Source organism: Hyla sarda, chromosome 8, assembly GCF_029499605.1.
Source record: "Hyla sarda isolate aHylSar1 chromosome 8, aHylSar1.hap1, whole genome shotgun sequence".
NCBI lineage: Eukaryota > Metazoa > Chordata > Amphibia > Anura > Hylidae > Hyla > Hyla sarda.
In genome coordinates, this window is record NC_079196.1 from 107,023,169 (window position 1) to 107,043,093 (window position 19,925).

Genomic DNA, 19,925 nt, shown 5'->3' on the forward strand with positions numbered 1-19,925 from the left:
AACTTGCTGTTGAATGACTGTTACCTTTTCAATTTGGAAAGTGTAGTCTCACAATCACATTATGGCTGTGTAGCCATATCCTGCTTCTTTCTCTGGGTTCTTATCTCCAATGTTATTAAGAAAAAAGATAATCTGGGCTGTGTTCACATGTTCACATTAACATTGATTAGTACAGTTGACGAGATATCCTGTATGGAACCTTATTAGTAAAATCTAAATTCTGATTTGGATTATACTGTAGTGTGCAAGATAACCATTGTGTTGGTCACATCCAAGTTCAATCCTCTTTAGTTCATTACCTCTTCTTTCTGTGTCACAGATGTCCTTCAGAGATGAGAGTAGCTGATGTGTTTGATGTGCCCGTCATTCATTTCCGCAAGGGATTTAAAAAAAAGACCATTAAAAGGTATGTGCCCAGTGTGAAAGATGTGCTTTATTTTTTACTGAATATGTGAACACAACATGTTTTTTAAGTATAAATTTAAAGAGTAACACTAGCCGCAAGTCCTTTTTTTTCCCTTATACAGTGTGAAAGGGTTATTGATTTCGCACAAAACAATGGCATATCACGTTTTCTCTTCAGCAGACAGCCACCTTGCAACAGCTAATAGGTGTAGGCAACCAGCCTCGAAATGTTGTCTGAAAAGTAATAGAATGCATTAATATGTATGCAATTACTGCTTACAGTGAGGTCCTGGAAGCAGCAGCTAATTCTGTGGATTTTTACCACAGAATTTCACCAAATCTTTCCCAAATTTAGTTATCAGTAAGTAAATGGGAACATATATTTCTTGTCAGTTATTTTTCCTAATATCCTGGGAAAACTGTATTTCTGGCCAGACACCAGAAATACTGAGAGAAATTTCCTGTGTACCTTTATCTATGTTAATATATACAGTGCATAGTGAAAGTATTCGGCCCCCTTGAACTTTTCGAACTTTTGCCACATTTCAGGCTTCAAACATAAAGATATAAAACTGTAATTTTTGGTGAAGACTCAACAACAAGTTGGACACAATCATGAAGTGGAACGAAATTTATTGGATATTTCAAACTTTGTTAACAAATAAAAAACTGAAAAATTAGGCTTACAAAATTATTCAGCCCCTTTACTTTCAGTGCAGCAAACTCTCTCCAGAAGTTCAGTGAGGATCTCTGAATGATCCAATGTTGACCTAAATGAATAATGATGATAAATAGAATCCACTTGTGTGTAATCAAGTCTCCGTATAAATGCACCTGCACTGTGATAGTCTCAGAGGTCCGTTTAAAGTGCAGAGAGCATCATGAAGAACAAGGAACACACCAGGCAGGTCCGAGATATTGTTGTGGAGAAGTTTAAAGCCGGATTTGGATACAAAAAGATTTCCAAAGCTTTAAACATCTCAAAGAGCACTGTGCAAGCGATAATATTGAAATGGAAGGAGTATCAGACCACTGCAAATCTAAGACCTTGCCGTCCCTCTAAACTTTCAGCTCATACAAGGAGAAGACTGATCAGAGATGCAGCCAAGAGGCCCATGATCACTCTGGATGAACTGCAGAGATCTACAGCTGAGGTGGAAGACTCTGTCCATAGGACAACAATCTGTCGTATACTGCACAAATCTGGCCTTTATGGAAGAGTGGCAAGAAGAAAGCCATTTCTTAAAGATATCCATAAAAAGTGTTGTTTAAAGTTTGCCACAAGCCACCTAGGAGACACACCAAACATGTGGAAGTAGGTGCTCTGGTCAGATGAAACCAAAATCGAACTTTTTGACAACAATGCAAAACGTTATGTTTGGCGTAAAAGGAACACAGCTCATCACCCTGAACACACCATCCCCACTGTCAAACATGGTGGTGGCAGCATCATGGTTTGGGCCTGCTTTTCTTCAGCAGGGACAGGGAAGATGGTTAAAATTGATGGGAAGATGGATGGAGCCAAATACAGGACCATTCTGAAAGAAAACCTGATGGAGTCTGCAAAAGACCTGAGACTGGGACGGAGATTTCTCTTCCAACAAGATAATGATCCTGTCCTCCTAGGAGGTTGGGATAGGAGGTCGGGATAGGAGGACAGCGGAATAGGAGGTCGAAATAGGAGGACGGGATAAGAGGTCAGGATAGGAGGTCGGGATAGGAGGTCGAGATAGGAGGATGGGATAAGAGATCGGGATATGAGGACGGGATGTGAGGATGGGATATGAGGTCGAGAGATGATGACTGGATAGGAGGACGGGATATGGGGTTGGGATATGACAAAAATATATGAGGACAGGATATGAAGTCAAAAGATTCCTCCTTTGTTTATTTTCCTCCCCAACAAGGATTAGGAAGGAAAAACCGGGCAATGCCGGGTATTCAGCTAATATATATATATATATATATATATAATGTGTGTGTGTGTGTGCGCGCACTACAACCATACACCATTGCATCAAATTGCATGCCCATAGTCTCAGAAGAAAGCCTCTTCTAAAGATGAAGCACAAGCAAACAGTTTTGCCTTTAATGGCCGTTAGTGTGAAGGAGCCCCCAATTGGAGGCATAACAGGCATAGAGAATCCTATTCACTTGAATGGGATTCTTTGAAGTCTGTTATTGCAGCCGTTATTCCGCCGGAATATAGCAGGAGAAAAAGACGTTGCAAGCACTAATTTTTCTCCTGCTATCTTCCAATGGAGCAGCTACTGACGGACAGTAGTGGTAGTGTGAAAGGAGCCTAAGGACATCGATTACTGGAAACATGTCCTTTGTTCTGATGAGACCAAGATGAACTTATTTGGTTCAGATAGTGTCAAGAGTGTGGAGCGGCAACCAGGTGAGGAGTACAAGTGTGTCTTACCTACAGTCAAGCATAGTGATGGGTGTGTCATTGTCTTCTGGCACTGGAAATCTACAGTTCATTGAAGGAACCATGAATGCGAACATTTACTGTGACATACTGAGCATGATCCCCTCCCTTCAGAGACTGTTCTGCAGGGAAGTATTCCATCATGATAATGACCCCAAACAACTTCAAGACGACCACTGCCTTGCTAAAGAAGCTGAGGGTAAAGGTAGTGGACTGGCCAAGAATGTCTCCAGACCTCAACCCTATTGATCATCTGTAGGGCATCCTCAAGGTGTGGAGGGGTCTGGCACTTAGGGGCGTACTCATTAGACAATTAATATCCGTGTGTTGAGTCATCTTGAGGGGACATAACATTAAACACTTTTATACAGGCTGTGCCCTCACTACTTTACTTTGTAGCTGAGTGTTATCTCTTTAGTGTTATCACATGAAAAGATAAAAATATTCACAAAAATGTGAGGGATGTTCTAACTCATGTGAGATACTTACAATATTACAATATCTCTCAGGGCTGTGTAGACCTGCCTAAAATGCATATAACAAGTGTTAAATAGACTATATGTCACTTGCACAGACGTAGCTTGAAGAGGTGGGACCCAAAATCTGTAACAGGGCCTCCACCATGATTCTTAAAAGTATTTATTTCATTGTATAGGAAAGATAAACCTAATGTGCACCGCCTAAGACTCCTAGGCCCAGGAGCTACTGCACCCCTTTAGTTATGCCCCTGCTTCCTTATGTTTCATTACATTGAAGCATACCGTATATGCCGGCGTATAAGACGACTGGGCGTATAAGACGACCCCCAACTTTTACAGTTAAAATATAGAGTTTGAGATATACTTGCCGTATAAGACTACCCCTCCTACCGCTATGTACAGTACCTTATAGTTCCCCCACATTAGGTCGGCAGCATGTTCCCACACATTAGGTCGGCAGCATGTTCCCCCACATTAGGTCGGCAGCATGTTCCCCCACATTAGGTCGGCAGCATGTTCCCCCACATTAGGTCGGCAGCATGTTCCCCAACATTAGGTCGGCAGCATGTTCCCCCACATTAGGTCGGCAGCATGTTCCCCCACATTAGGTCGGCAGCATGTTCCCCCACATTAGGTCGGCAGCATGTTCCCCCACATTAGGTCGGCAGCATGTTCCCCCACATTAGGTAAGCAGCTCCCCCCCCCCCACATTAGGTCGGCAGCATGTTCCCCCACATTAGGTCGGCAGCATGTTCCCCCACATTAGGTCTGCAGCATGTTCCCCCACATTAGGTATGCAGCATGTTCCCCCACATTAGGTCGGCAGCTCCCCCACATTAGGTCGGCAGCTCCCCCACATTAGGTCGGCAGCTCCCCCACATTAGGTCGGCAGCTCCCCCCCCCCACATTAGGTTGGCAGCTTTCCCCCCCCACATTAGGTCGGCAGCTCCCCCCCCCCCCACATTAGGTTGGCAGCTCCCCCCCCCCCCCACAATGGTAGGCAGCTCCCCCCACAGACATACAACTTCCAGCCATATAGAGTGTATGGCTGGAGGCTGTATGTCTGCGTACTGCCCCCCACACTCCTCCGGCCCGGGGTCACAATCTACTGCTATGGCCTATGGACCATAGCAGCTGTCCCGGGACCGGAGGAGCGGTGATCAGAACACTGTAGATGACGCGCCGCCGGTCACTCACCAGGCCCCGGCCGCGCTCGTCCTCCTCCGGTCCTCCTGCGCCTCTATGGTTATACGCGCGGGACGTCACTGACGTCCCGTGCGTACAACCATAGAGCGGTGGAGATGCGCAGAAGGACCGGAGGAAGACCGCAGGAGGACCGGAGGAGGACGCGCGGCGGGCGGGGAATAGTAAGTGACATGCGGACATCCTTATGTCCCGAAAAGATTTTTCAGGACACGGGGATGTCCGGCATAGGAATACTTACGATTATCCTGCCGGCTCCTGTGTGCGGCTGCAGGCGGGGGCCGGCCAGAGCATGTAAAAACTAATTCATGAATACTAAAAACCAGGGTGCCTCCAGCTGTTGTGAAACTACAACTACCAGCATGCCCGGACAGCCTTTGCCGGTCCTGGCATGCTGGAAGTTGTAGTTTCACAACAGCTGGAGGCACCCTGGTTTTTAAGTATACAGTTATTAGTTTGTACATGCTCTGGCCGGCCCCAGCTTGCAGCCGCACACAGGAGCCGGCACGATAATCGTAAGTATTCCTATGCCGGACCCCAATACCCGGCGTATAAGACGACCCCCGACTTTTCAGAAGAAAATTCGGGGTTAAAAAGTCATCTTATACGCCGGGATATACGGTATTTGAAATTCAATGCTATAGGCTGCACCTAACTCATATGGTTTACAGTACTTGTAGACTTTCTAAAATACTCTGCTGACGTTATAATAATAATAAGTATTTATTTAATTATTGTTGTTCTTAGTGGGATTTGAACCCAAGGTCCCAGCACTGCAAGGCAGCAGTGCTAACCACTAAGCCACCATGCTGCCCTTAGCATACATCTGCTATGCACGGTTGCTAAAATGGACAGAGATGTCAGCAGAGAGCACTGTGCTTGTGATGTCATCAGTGTTCCAAAAAGAAAGGAATTTCCTCTGTAGCATTCAGCAGCTAATAAGTACTGGAAGGATTAAGATTTTTTAATAGAAGTAATTTACAAATATGTTTAACTTTTTGGCACCAGTTGATTTAAAAGAAAAAAGCTTTTCACTGGAGTACCCCTTTAACCCCTTAACCCCTTAAGGACCAAGGACGTACCGGTACGTCCTTGGTCCTGCTCTCCTGATATAACGATGCTGTTGCTGCCACCTCTAGGCTGTTTCATTCAGCCGCTATTTTGTCTCCTTCTGCCAACTCAAGGCTGTGTCATTCAGCCACTATATGGTCTTCTTATGCTTCGGCCAACTCCACGCTGTACCATTGAAACACTATATGGGCTCCTTATGCTTTCCCCACCTCCAGGCTGTGTCATTCAGGAAATATATTGTTTTCTGATGCTACTGGGACTGTCTTGAATATTACAATTGTTTTATGTTAGCACTAGCAATCATACAAGCTCAATCGAGATTTCAACATTGATCTTTTAACCCCTTAAGGACCAAGGACGTACCGGTACGTCCTTGGTCCTGCTCTCCTGATATAACGCGGGGTTACACAGTAACCCCGCGTCATATCACGGCGGGCCCGGCGTCATAGTGAAGCCGGGACCCGCCTCTAATAGCGCACAGCGCCGATCGCGGCACCGCTAGCTATTAACCCTTTAGCCGCGCGCTCAGAGCTGAGCCGCGCGGCTAAAAGTGAAAGTGAAAGTTGCCGGCTAGCTCAGTCGGGCTGATCGGGATAGCCGCGGCTAATCGCGGCATCCCGAACAGCTTACAGGACAGCGAGAGGGCCCCTACCTGCCTCCTCGCTGTCCGATCGCCGAATGTCTGCTCAGTGCCTGAGATCCAGGCATGAGCAGTCATGCAGCAGAATCGTCGATCACTGGTTTCTTATGAAAAACCAGTGATCAATGATAAAGATCAGTGTGTGCAGTGTTATAGGTCCCTATGGGACCTATAACACTGTGAAAAAAAAAAGTGAATAAAGATCATTTAACTCCTCCCCTATTAAAAGTTTGAATCACCCCCCTTTTCCAATAAAAAAAAAACACATTGTAAATAAAAATAAACATATGTGGTATCACCGCATGCGGAAATGTCCGACTTATAAAAATATATAATTAATTAAACCGCTCGGTCAATGGCGTGCGCGCAAAAAAATTCCAAAGTCCAAAATAGTGCATTTTTGGTCACTTTTTATATAATTTAATCAATAAGCCCTATCAATGCAAAAATGGTACCGTTAAAAACTTCAGATCACGGCGCAAAAAATTAGCCCTCATACCGCCCCATACACGGAAAAATAAAAAAGTTATAGGGGTCAGAAGATGACAATTTGAAACGTATTAATTTTCCTGCATGTAGTTATGATTTTTTCCAGAAGTCCGACAAAATCAAACCTATATAAGTAGGGTATCATTTTAATCGTATGGACCTACAGAATAAAGATAAGGTGTCATTTTTACCGAAAAATGTACTACGTAGAAACGGAAGCCCCCAAAAGTTACAAAACAGCGTTTTTTTTTTCAATTTTGTCGCACAATGATTTTTTTTTCCGTTTGACCATAGATTTTTGGGCAAAATGACTGACGTCATTACAAAGTAGAATTGGTGGCGCAAAAAATAAGCCATCATATGGATTTTTAGGTGCAAAATTGAAAGAGTTAAGATTTTTTAAAGGCAAGGAGCAAAAAACGAAAATGCAAAAACGGAAAAAACCCCGGTCCTTAAGGGGTTAAGGACATTTTGGCCTTAACCTCTTGGGGACAAAGGGCGTACAGGTATGCCCTTGCGTCCTGGTACTTAAGGACCAATGGCGTATCTGTAAATGAGCCCTTATATAGCCCTGTATGCAGAAAAATCTAAAAGTTATAGGGGTCAGAAGATGACAATTTTAAACATACAAATTTTGGTGCATGTAGTTATAATTATTTTTTAAAGCAGTAAAATAAAATAAAACCTACATGAATTGGGTATCCTTGTAACCATATGGACCTACAGAATAAAAATAATGCACTGCCTAGACGGAAGCCCCACAAATATATTTTTGTCTGATTTCGCTATAGATTTTGTTGTGAAATGATTGATTTAATTACAAAGTACAAGTGGTGACTCGAAAAACAAGCCCTTATATGGGTCTGTAGATGCAAAATTTCAAGCCTTATGATTTTTGGAAGGGGAGTAGGAAAAAAACAAAAGTGCAAAAATGAGTCCTTAAAGGGGTATTCCAGGCAAAACCTTTTTTTTTTATATATATATCAACTGGCTCCGGAAAGTTAAACAGATTTGTAAATGAAATAGGTAAAGAGAAGTAGTTCGGCACAGCTTAGTTTGTGATCCCTGGGTAGCAAGCACTGTAGCGGCATGCACATAAGAAGCAGGTGGTGCTCTGACCATAAAGAAGGTAAATCCATATATATTTGCAGATGTGTAGAAAAAAGTCGGCCACTCACCAGTCTTCTTGTTTCTCCAAATTTCTTTATTTAGCACATACTCACAACCGTGTTGCCCAGGGAGAAGACATAGATGGTAACGAGCAGGGTGGGGGGGGGGATGCACCACTGTGTTGCCCCCCCTGCTCGTTACCATCTATGTCTTCTCCCTGGGCAACACGGTTGTGAGTATGTTCTAAATAAAGAAATTTACTGAAACAAGAAGACTGGTGAGTGGCCGACTTTTTCTACACATCTGCAAATATATATAGATTTGTAAATTACTTCTATTAAAAAAATCTTAATCCTTCCAATAGTTATTAGCTTCTGAAGTTTTCTATCTAACTGCTCAATGATGATGTCACGTCCCGGGAGCTGTGCATGATGGGAGAATATCCCCATAGGAACTGCACAGCTCCCGGGACGTGAGTCATCAGAGAGCAGTTAGACAGAAAACAACAACTCAACTTCAGAAGCTAATAACTATTAGAAGGATTAAGATTTAATAGAAGTAATTTACAAATTTAGTAATTTACAAAGTTTAACTTTCCGGTGCCAGTTGATATATAAAAAAAAGTTTTGGCCTGAAATACCCCTTTAAGGTCAAAAAGGGCTTGGTCCCTAAGGCATTAAGGACACATCCAATGTTCATTTTTGCGTTTTTTTTTTTCCTCCTCTCCTTTTAAAATCCATTTTTAAAAAACTCCTTTTAAAATCTTTTATTTTTCCACCTACAGACCTATATGAAGGCTTGTTTTTTCGCAAACAATTGTACTTTTTAATGAAAGCCTTAATTTTACCATAAAATGTACCACAAAACCAAATAACTATTATTTGTGGGCGAAAATTTACAAAAAACTGCAATTTAAAAAAATTTTTGGGCGCTTTGTTTTTTACGCAGTGCACTTTTTGGTAAAAATTATACATTATCTTCTATAGGTCAATGCAATTAAAACCATACCTAATTTATATAGTTTTATTATTATTATTATTATTATTATTGTACTACTACTACTACTATTATTGACTTTTTAAAAAAAATTTTTTACAAAATTGATATGCATAAAATTGTCCTTTTCCAACTCCTTTTAACTTTTTTATTTTCCATATATGTGGCTGTATGAGGGCTCAGTTTTTGCATCATGATCTGTGGTTTTTATCGGTACCATTTTTGTTTTGATGAGACTTGATCCCTTTTTTATACATTTTTTTCTGATATACAAAATCTGTATTTTTGGTGTGTAGTATTTTTTCACGTTTATTATGCGGGATTATAAACATTATATTTTAATAGTTGGACAATTGCGCACACAGCGATGCCAAATATGTAATCCAATAAATGAAATAAATAATGGGCACAGCTCTCAAGTCCCATGTGGAAATTGCCCATTTCTGTTAAAAATACAATAAAAAGAAAGATTAATAATTTGTTTTATTAACACATTTACATATTAAAAAGGCACTACAGGATAAAACAAAAAAAAGAAATCAAAGTGATAAAAATAAAAGGCTCAACATAAACAATACATGAGACCTCCCAAAAGCACACTCCTTTAATAAAGCACTAGTCAAATACATGTACTGTCATAAAGGTCTCACAACTCTGAAACATGTTATTCAACCACATCTTCGATTCCTATTTCAGAGATACCTGTAGTAAATACTGTACATTGGTATGTGTAGCTTGGATCTGCTGTAACAATGAAGTGTGAGACAAAGACTTGAAGAAAGTTCAGTTTACTGACATCAAATTGAGGGAAATCAGTAATTGCATTGGTGCTCTATTTTGGTAAATCTGTCTAAAACATGAGTTGCCTTTTATATTATACAGAGTACTATAATGAAAGTCTTGACTTCACTAAGTTAAGGAACAAAGTTTAAGTGCAACATCCTTGGACATTTCCTTAATCTCAGACATAAAATACATATGTGGGAACCTATACCCTCTCAGGTTTGCCCAGTGTATATACCTGATTGTGAATTACCTCTTAACAAAGAACTAACATACCATCTCACAAAAATGTCAGAACGTAAATGTGTTCATTAAATCCTGCCAAATGGTCTTGTGGCAATTGTCATGCTGTACATTTGTATAGCATATTGTATACAACATTATCCTGTGCAGTGTCTATAGATGTAACTTAGTAGGCAGTCACACATATGGATCATTGTGAGAGAAAGGCTTTCAACAGCTTTTGGCCTTAGATAACATATAACAGATATTCTGTAACAAATAGGGAAGATCTCTTAGTTTTAATGTCACTTACCATTAATCTGGGCAGGAGAATGTAGCTTTTGTCAACTCTTTCCTTTTGTGGGTCCTCTGTATCTAGGTTTTTGCGGACAAAAAATTGTATATATTTTTTTCTTGCAAGCGTTGTAAACAGTCTATGATCCATTGTAACTCACATGAATCTATACTTGTACTATTGATCTCATTAAAGGTGTTTTTTAGAGTGAAATTATTGATGGCCAATCTTCAGCATAAGCCATCAATCGCTATTTGGCTGTTCATTGTGTAATAGAAGGGCAGCCCCCATTCATTTCAGTTGGAACTGATCTGCAGTTACCTGGTGCCACCGCTACACAATGAATAGCACACAGCTTCCGGACCCAAACAGATCAGCAACTGATTACCTATCCTGAAGATAGACCAATAATCATTACAGGCCAGAAAACACATTTTAAAGGTCTGTTTACATTTGCCGAATGTAAAAAACTACTGACACCATGACAGAACCTGACCAGACTCCATTTGTAAGCGATTAAGGTCTGTCCAACTTTGGTGGTATCTGTTGTATGATAGATCCACCACTGTGTTGTAGGCTCTGCTATATATAAATAGGAGCCACAACACAGCCTAAACTTAACTTCTTCAAGTCTGATATGTATTATGAATATGATCAACTCTATTCTATAGGTATCTTCATCTACAAAAAATCTAAGGGGTATTCCAATTGAATCAAAATCCAAACTGAAGCATATAAAAATAGAGCATACTTACATCACCCAGCCCAGTGCCCAAGCTGTAGAATGCCCTTGTCTCCCTGTTTTCTTCCCCTCATGAAGCGCTGTCCCTGCTCTGCTCGTGATACTCTGAACCCACTGAATGGCATTCTGTGTTCATAATGTGATCAGCAGAGCAGGGAGAGTTTGTCATCAGGGGAATTAAACTAGAGAGCTGATGGTAGACTGGGTGAGGTGGGTGTGCTCTATTTAGTTATTTTATACACATAGCAGACTTTAATTTAGTTCTTAATTAAATCGGGATACCCCTTTAAAATTTAGGTTAAGGGAGGTTTTAAGGTGTCCTTACATACCTAACTTTAAGTTATAGTAGATAAGTACTACTTAACTATTCCTTATTGTTTATCGTAAAGTAGCAGTTTATTTTGTTAGAGGAAATGTATATAGTTTATATGAAACCTAAATACTGCTTTATTATGCAGATGTATGATAAGAAGTGGCCATCAGAAGAGGATTCATCTGCTTCAATACAAGGTACGATAACTGGCATAGTTTACATCATTAACACCTACTCACTTAAAAAAAATCTGTGTTGTATGTCTTTATAAGATAGTCTGCTATGATTATCCCATGTATCTCCATTTTATTTATATTTTTTATTTCTAAGGAATCCAAGAGAAAAATTATTTTGGTATGTTCCATCACATTTTATTTAGAAGGTATTTTCCCCTAGAATTGTTTCTCAGAGAGAATACAGTGCCTCACAGAGACATCATACAGTGGCATATGGAGTACATATGGCATTGTCAAAGTTAAAACTTCAGTATTCTAGTCTCAGTAAAAGTCTGACTGCTGGAACCTCCATCAATTGCCAGAACAGGTCCATGTCCCCTGTTTCCTATAGTTACAAGATAGTGGCAAAAAGAAATATGGCTGAAGCATCTGTCATGCATGAACCCTGCTGCTCCTTTCAAAGTCTAAGGCACTGATATAAACAGTCAAGTGCCACTAAATTCAAATTCTTACTAGCCGCAGGGCCAGCAGCGGGATTCCCCCTATCTAGCATTCATTACCTATCCACAGTATAGGTGAATGCTTCTTACTTGAATGCCTCTTTAAATGTTCTGTTAGCAGGTCTCAAGCAAGCTGGCAAAGATTAATTTAGTACCTCTTACCTTGTATTGTCATCTTTGAGAATCTTTTGCCTTGTGAGAAAATTATAAATTGCCCAGATCAGGACAAATGTTTAATTTTACTTTTTGTTTTTGTATTGTACACTTTAAAACATCTTACGATTACTTTTTTGGGGTTTTATTGCAGTTGTCGATAGGAAAGGTGAAACAAGTTATGTTAAGGTAGAGAGCAGCAGCAGGTAAGACTCTTAAACAGCTGTTTACTTTCAACAGTATTAAAATATTTAAGTGGTGTCCTTTCTGATTTTCCACATCACTTTTTGTATTTAAAAGAAAAACCCTAAAGCGTTACCATCACTTTACTCAAACAGCTGGATACATTTAAACTTCATGAGCAGTCTTGTTGCCTGAGATTTGCATAATCACATGGATTCTCGTCTGTGGGACCTCCGACATGGGAGTTTCCTGGAATCTGTTTGATCACATGAGTCTCCGGGCAAGTCTCAGTCGATGAGAGCCAATGGATCCAAGTTATATTAATGCTTTAATTAATCACCACAATAAAAAGATATAGTGCAAGCAAATACTGTATAGGAAACTCTGTAAAATATTTTATCAAAAAATACCTTTTAATTCTGACTCCTCTTCATAAACCCATTATTCACATTAAAAAACTGTTAAAAATTCTTCATGAGAAACACGATTAACTCCCTAAGGGATCAGTTACATGCTGTTTATAGAAGTCTGTGGAGAGGGAAGGGGGGGGGAGGCATTAGCTGCAGGGTGAATCATGTCTATGTGTCTCTGACTGAATATGGTGTGGGCCCATGCGCCAGATCCACGTCATAACAGACAGGTGCCCGTTATCATCAGCTGACATCTGGAAATGACAGATCTCAGAGCTGGCTCCAATGTCCATCCACTAAATGGTTAAATGCCATGATCAATAGCGATCACAGCATTTGAACTCTAAATGCCTGTAATCCCTGGTGTCTAGTGGCTCCATCGCCCCCATCGCAGTGTGCAGATGGGTTGCTTGCAAAGCCCTGGGGCCTTACCTGGTCCTTTGTGTCTTCAGCAGTGCTGTGATTGCTTAGGCTGCCTTAGGCAGCCCTTAGCAATTGAGCGCAGATAACATTGATCAATGCAATAGCATATAATAGCAATAATGCATAGCAATGGCTTATGATAGGCCCCTGGGGGAGGGGGGGGGGACCAAAAAATGTGTAAAAAAATAAATAAATAAAAAAGTATAAATGTCTTTAATCCCTTACTGCCATCTTTAAACTGTACAGTCGCACGGCAGGGATATGAAGCAAGCTCAGGAGCTGAGCTCACATCATAGCCGCTTGGTCCCAGCTGCTATCAGCATCCAGGACCTGTGCCTAATGCTGAACATCGCCGTTCAGGCCGATGTCGGGCATTAACCCGTTAGAAGCTGAGATCAAAGTTGATCACAGCGTTTAAAAGTGCAAAAATCTGTTCCCAGTAGCTCAGCGGAGCTGATGGGGACCATTGTGGTGAAATTGCGATGTCCTGGGCAGCTGTAAGGACAGAGGGAAGTCTCTTACCTGCTTTCCTGCTGTCCGAGGGTGCTCCTATGCTGCAGCCCGCCATTGCAGGCTGTAGCAATCGAGCACCGATAACACTGATCAATGCTCTCCTATGGGGCAGCATTGATCAGTGTATGCAATCTGAAGAATGCATTTAAATGTCTTCTATGAGGACTAAAAAATGTTGAATGAAGTGTAAAAAAAAATTATAAATGTGAATTAACCCCTTCCCTAATAAAAGTTTGAATTACCCCCCTTTCCCCATTTTTTTTAAATAAAGTTATGTAAGCAGAAATAAATATAAAAATATGTGGTATCGACGCGTGCGTAAATTATTAAAGGATAATGTTAATTTAACTGCACCGTCAATGGTGTAAATGTAAAAAAAATACCAAAATCAAGAATTGCATATTTTTGGTTGCTTCTTATACCATAAAAAAATGAATAAAAAGCGTTCAAAAAGTCCCATCAAAATAAAAATAAAAACTTAAGACCATGGCAAGAAAAATTAGCCCTCAAATGTCCCCTTATACTTAATAATAAAAAAGTTATAGGGGTCAGAAGAGGACAATTTTAAAAATACAAATTTTATACAAAAATGTTTATTTTTGTATATATACAAAAACTTTATTTTTGTATATATACAAATTTTTTTTATTTTTGTATATATACAAAAATGTATATATATTTTTTTAAAGGTTGTAAAATATAACTAAACTTATAAATTGGATATTATTCTAATTATATTTACCTACAGAATAGACATAACATCTCATTTGTAGCAAAAAGTGCACTGTATAGAAACGGAAACCCCCAAAAGTTACTTAATTTCTTTTTTTGTTTTTCAATTTCTTCCCACAAATATATCTTTTTTACATTTCGCTGTACATTTGGTGGTAAAAGGAGTTATGTCATTACAAAGTACAGTTAATGGCGCAAAACTATGGGTCTGTGAAGTGTAAAATTGAAAGTGGTATTGCTTTGAGAATACGAAGAGAGAAAAAAAGTAAACCCCCCCCCCCATGTTTTTAAAAGGTTTAGAAATATAAAAAAAATCCCACCCCCCCTATAAAAATTCAAGTCATCCCCCATAATTGTCCGAACTATTAAATTATGACATTCCTGATCTTGCACGGTGAACGATGTAAACGCAAAGAAAAAAAAATCCAAGTGCCAAAATTGCTGATTTTTGGTCACATCCCATCCTAGAAAGACATACCAAAAAATCACATATATACCAAAGTAGTACCATTAAAAATTACAGCTTATGTTGCTGTAAAAGTTTTCTATTTTTATTACCAAAAAACAAAACACAATTATCCAAGTGTCATTGGAATTGTACTGAGCCATAGAATAAAGTTAGCATGTCATGTTTACAGTATTGAGAACTCAAAATTGCGCAATGCCATATTTTATTTTTTATTTTGCCTTACATATATATTTTTTCTGGCTACATTATATGATAAAATAAAGAGCGCCAATGAAAAGTACAACCCCCATAAAAAAAGAAGCCCTATTAAAAGTTTATTAAATAAAAAATAAAAAAGTTATGGGTCTTAGGAGGAATGTGAGGAGGAAAAAACAAGAGCTCCAAAAAAATTAGCTGGGAGTTAATTAAAGGGGTTATCAACCATAAGGTAATTTTAGTACGTACCTGGCAGACAGTAATAGACATGCTGAGGAAGGATCTGCGCTTGTCTTGGGGCTAAATGGCTATGTCATGAGATTACCATAACACTGTGACTAGCTTTTTTTTTAACTGGTATTTCCTGTTTGAGTTTTCTTCTTTTGCCTACAAATCCCAGAATTCCATTTCTCTCCCTCCCACATATTAGCCACCCCACCCATCGAAACATAAATGAGCTGCATCCATTTAAAAGACCTGTGATTTTCAATCAGGGTGCCTACATCTGTTGCATTAGTTGCAGGTTGATCTCTCTCCCACCAAGCGATCCCTCCACCCATTGAAGTAGACAGGCTCCCTGTCATCAGCTGACTAGTGAGTCAAGTCTCGGGGACATTGCAACCTGGGAAAAATCTGACAACAGTCATTTTGTATGCTGTTAAAAATAAATATTGGGAAGAAAATCACATAAGAATTGGGAGAAAACTGTCACACACAGGTAGAGACACTATATTATTAACTATTCTAACTTTACAGCCCATGTAGAATAGTCAAATAAAAACATTCCTGGAATACCCCTTTAAAGTCTGTTCTAAAATCTTATGTATTGTGTTAATTCCTAATGGTTTTTATAGGTTAATTGCGCAACTAACACTACTTTGTTTACATCAAGAGAATGAAAACTTGTCCTGGTTGTGTGGTTACTGTATAGCTGCATGGCATGTTATAGTACATTTATCAGAGCCATGTCACCTGCCATTCACATGACCAAGTCAGGTTTTTATTACACAATACATAAGTTACAATTCATATGAATACAATACATAAGGCAAAAATAAAAATAAACTCCTTTATATAGCGGCCCAGGTTGTTACGCTGAAATTCAAATCTGATTATACACTGGAAATGGTATCTAACTAGCAGGAAACTAACACACTGGAAGTGGTAACTAACTATCAGATATCTAACACATTGAAAGTAGATCAGTTTTATTTTATGTTTTCTCAATACAGAAGCCAAAAAAAAACCTCCTTTATCCCCCTCCCGCCATAGGACGTATACACACGTCCCAGCAGCCGACATGTTCGCGCACTGGGACGTATGCATATGTCCTGCTGATCTCCTGCTCTGCCGCGCGCAGCTCAGGAGATAGGTGGCAGGACCCGGCTGTCAATCACAGCCGGGGTCCCGCCGCAGTTTCTGGGGACGTGATCACGCCGGTCTGGGCAGCATTAACCAAATGGATGCTGGGATCAATCCTGATCACGGCATCTATGGTGTTGACAGGGGGAGGGTGCTCCCCCTGTTCACCAACAGCGGCGGCGCGATACGATCGCAGGTCGCCATTGGTTGCTATGGCAGCAGGAGGCCTCCTGTCTGCCAGCTAGGAAAGCCTGTGACATCCAGCCACAGGCTGGATTGCACAGGCTGTAGTCTGTGCAGCTCATCAGGTTATACTGTGCTGCAGTACAAATGTATTGCAGCTAGAGATGAGCGAACTTACAGTAAATTCGATTCGTCATGAACTTCTCGGCTCGGCAGTTGATGACTTATCCTGCATAAATTAGTTCAGCTTTCAGGTGCTCCGGTGGGCTGCAAAAGGTGGATACAGTCCTAGGAAAGAGTCTCTTATTACTGTATCCACCTTTTCCAGTCCACGGGAGCACCTGAAAGCTGAACTAATTTATGCAGGATAAGTCATCAACAGCCGAGAAGTTCATGACAAATCAAATTTACTGTAAGTTCGCTCATCTCTAATTGCAGCATAGTATAACCTGTAAAAAGTGTAAAAAAATAAAAAAGGTTCTTCAATAAAAGTATGAAGTGTAAAAATAATAAAATAAATGCCCCTTTCCCAATAAAAGCCATGTATTATCATAAAAAAACAACAAAAAAGCGCAAAATTTGCTAATTTTGGTACAAATAGCGGAATAAAAAAGATCAAAAAGGTAGCATGTATCGCAAAAATGATACCAATAAAAAGTACAGCTTGCCACGCAAAAAATAAACACTCACTCAATGACGTTGGACAAAAAAAAAAAAGTGGTAAATAACAGGTAACTAACACACTGGAAGTGGTAACTAAATAGCAGGTAACTAACACACTGGAAGTGGTAACTAAATAGCAGGTAACTAACACACTGGAAGTGGTAACTAAATAGCAGGTAATGAACACACTGGAAGTGGTAACTAAATAGCAGGTAACTAACACACTGGAAGTGGTAAATAACAGGTAACTAACACACTGGAAGTGGTAAATAGCAGGTAACTAACACACTGGAAGTGGTAAATAGCAGGTAACTAACACACTGGAAGTGGTAATGAAATAGCAGGTAACTAACACACTGGAAGTGGTAATTAAATAGCAGGTAATGAACACACTGGAAGTGATAACTAAATAGCAGGTAATGAACACACTGGAAGTGGTAACTAAATAGCAGGCAACTAACACACTGGAAGTTGTAAATAGCAGGTAACTAACACACTGGAAGTGGTAAATAGCAGGTAACTAACACACTGGAAGTGGTAAATAGCAGGTAACTAACACACTGGAAGTGGTAACTAAATAGCAGGTAATGAACACACTGGAAGTGGTAAATAGCAGGTAACTAACACATTGGAAGTGGTAAATAACAGGTAACTAACACACTGGAAGTGGTAACTAAATAGCAGGTAACTAACACACTGGAAGTGGTAACTAAATAGCAGGTAATGAACACACTGGAAGTGGTAACTAAATAGCAGGTAATGAACACACTGGAAGTGGTAACTAAATAGCAGGTAACTAACACACTGGAAGTGGTAAATAGCAGGTAACTAACACACTGGAAGTGGTAACTAAATAGCAGGTAATGAACACACTGGAAGTGGTAACTAAATAGCAGGTAATGAACACACTGGAAGTTGTAAATAGCAGGTAACTAACACACTGGAAGTGGTAAATAGCAGGTAACTAACACACTGGAAGTGGTAATGAAATAGCAGGTAACTAACACACTGGAAGTGGTAACTAAATAGCAGGTAATGAACACACTGGAAGTGGTAACTAAATAGCAGGTAACTAACACACTGGAAGTGGTAACTAAATAGCAGGTAACTAACACACTGGAAGTGGTAACTAAATAGCAGGTAACTAACACACTGGAAGTGGTAACTAAATAGCAGGTAATGAACACACTGGAAGTGGTAACTAAATAGCAGGTAACTAACACACTGGAAGTGGTAACTAAATAGCAGGTAACTAACACACTGGAAGTGGTAACTAAATAGCAGGTAATGAACACACTGGAAGTGGTAACTAAATAGCAGGTAACTAACACACTGGAAGTGGTAACTAAATAGCAGGTAACTAACACACTGGAAGTGGTAATGAAATAGCAGGTAACTAACACACTGGAAGTGGTAACTAAATAGCAGGTAATGAACACACTGGAAGTGGTAACTAAATAGCAGGTAACTAACACACTGGAAGTGGTAACTAAATAGCAGGTAACTAACACACTGGAAGTGGTAATGAAATAGCAGGTAACTAACACACTGGAAGTGGTAACTAAATAGCAGGTAATGAACACACTGGAAGTGGTAACTAAATAGCAGGTAACTAACACACTGGAAGTGGTAACTAAATAGCAGGTAACTAACACACTGGAAGTGGTAACTAAATAGCAGGTAACTAACACACTGGAAGTGGTAACTAAATAGCAGGTAATGAACACACTGGAAGTGGTAACTAAATAGCAGGTAACTAACACACTGGAAGTGGTAACTAAATAGCAGGTAACTAACACACTGGAAGTGGTAACTAAATAGCAGGTAACGAACACACTGGAAGTGGTAACTAAATAGCAGGTAACTAACACACTGGAAGTGGTAACTAAATAGCAGGTAACTAACACACTGGAAGTGGTAACTAAATAGCAGGTAATGAACACACTGGAAGTTGTAAATAGCAGGTAACTAACACACTGGAAGTGGTAAATAGCAGGTAACTAACACACTGGAAGTGGTAAATAGCAGGTAACTAACACACTGGAAGTGGTAAATAGCAGGTAACTAACACACTGGAAGTGGTAAATAGCAGGTAACTAACACACTGGAAGTGGTAAATAGCAGGTAACTAACACACTGGAAGTGGTAAATAGCAGGTAACTAACACACTGGAAGTGGTAAATAGCAGGTAACTAACACACTGGAAGTGGTAAATAGCAGGTAACTAACACACTGGAAGTGGTAAATAGCAGGTAACTACCACACTGGAAGTGGTAACTAACTAGCAGGTAACGAACACACTGACTGGAAGTGGTAAATAACAGGTAACTAACACACTTGAAGTGGTAAATAGCAGGTAACTAACACACTGGAAGTGGTAATGAAATAGCAGGTAACTAACACACTGGAAGTGGTAATTAAATAGCAGGCAACTAACACACTGGAAGTGGTAACTAAATAGCAGGTAACTAACACACTTGAAGTGGTAAATAGCAGGTAATGAACACACTGGAAGTGGTAACTAAATAGCAGGTAATGAACACACTGGAAGTGGTAACTAAATAGCAGGCAACTAACACACTGGAAGTTGTAAATAGCAGGTAACTAACACACTGGAAGTTGTAAATAGCAGGTAACTAACACACTGGAAGTGGTAAATAACAGGTAACTAATACACTGGAAGTGGTAAATAACAGATAACTAACACACTGGAAGTGGTAAATAACAGGTAACTAATACACTGGAAGTGGTAAATAACAGATAACTAACACACTGGAAGTG

General features: G+C 39.9%; 1 protein-coding gene across 4 annotated transcripts in view; it reads left to right on the plus strand.

Annotated features, from left to right (window-relative positions):
• ZDBF2 (zinc finger DBF-type containing 2) overlaps nt 1-19,925 on the plus strand; it is a 62,963-nt gene that overhangs the window by 23,952 nt on the left and 19,086 nt on the right. For all 4 annotated transcript variants that reach the window (XM_056533377.1, XM_056533380.1, XM_056533378.1 and 1 more), the window contains exons 2-4: nt 320-406; nt 11,328-11,379; nt 12,166-12,217. In XM_056533377.1, coding sequence (XP_056389352.1) covers nt 11,328-11,379; nt 12,166-12,217 — 104 coding nt within the window. In that variant the 5' untranslated portion in view covers nt 320-406. The remainder of the gene's footprint in view (nt 1-319; nt 407-11,327; nt 11,380-12,165; nt 12,218-19,925) is intronic.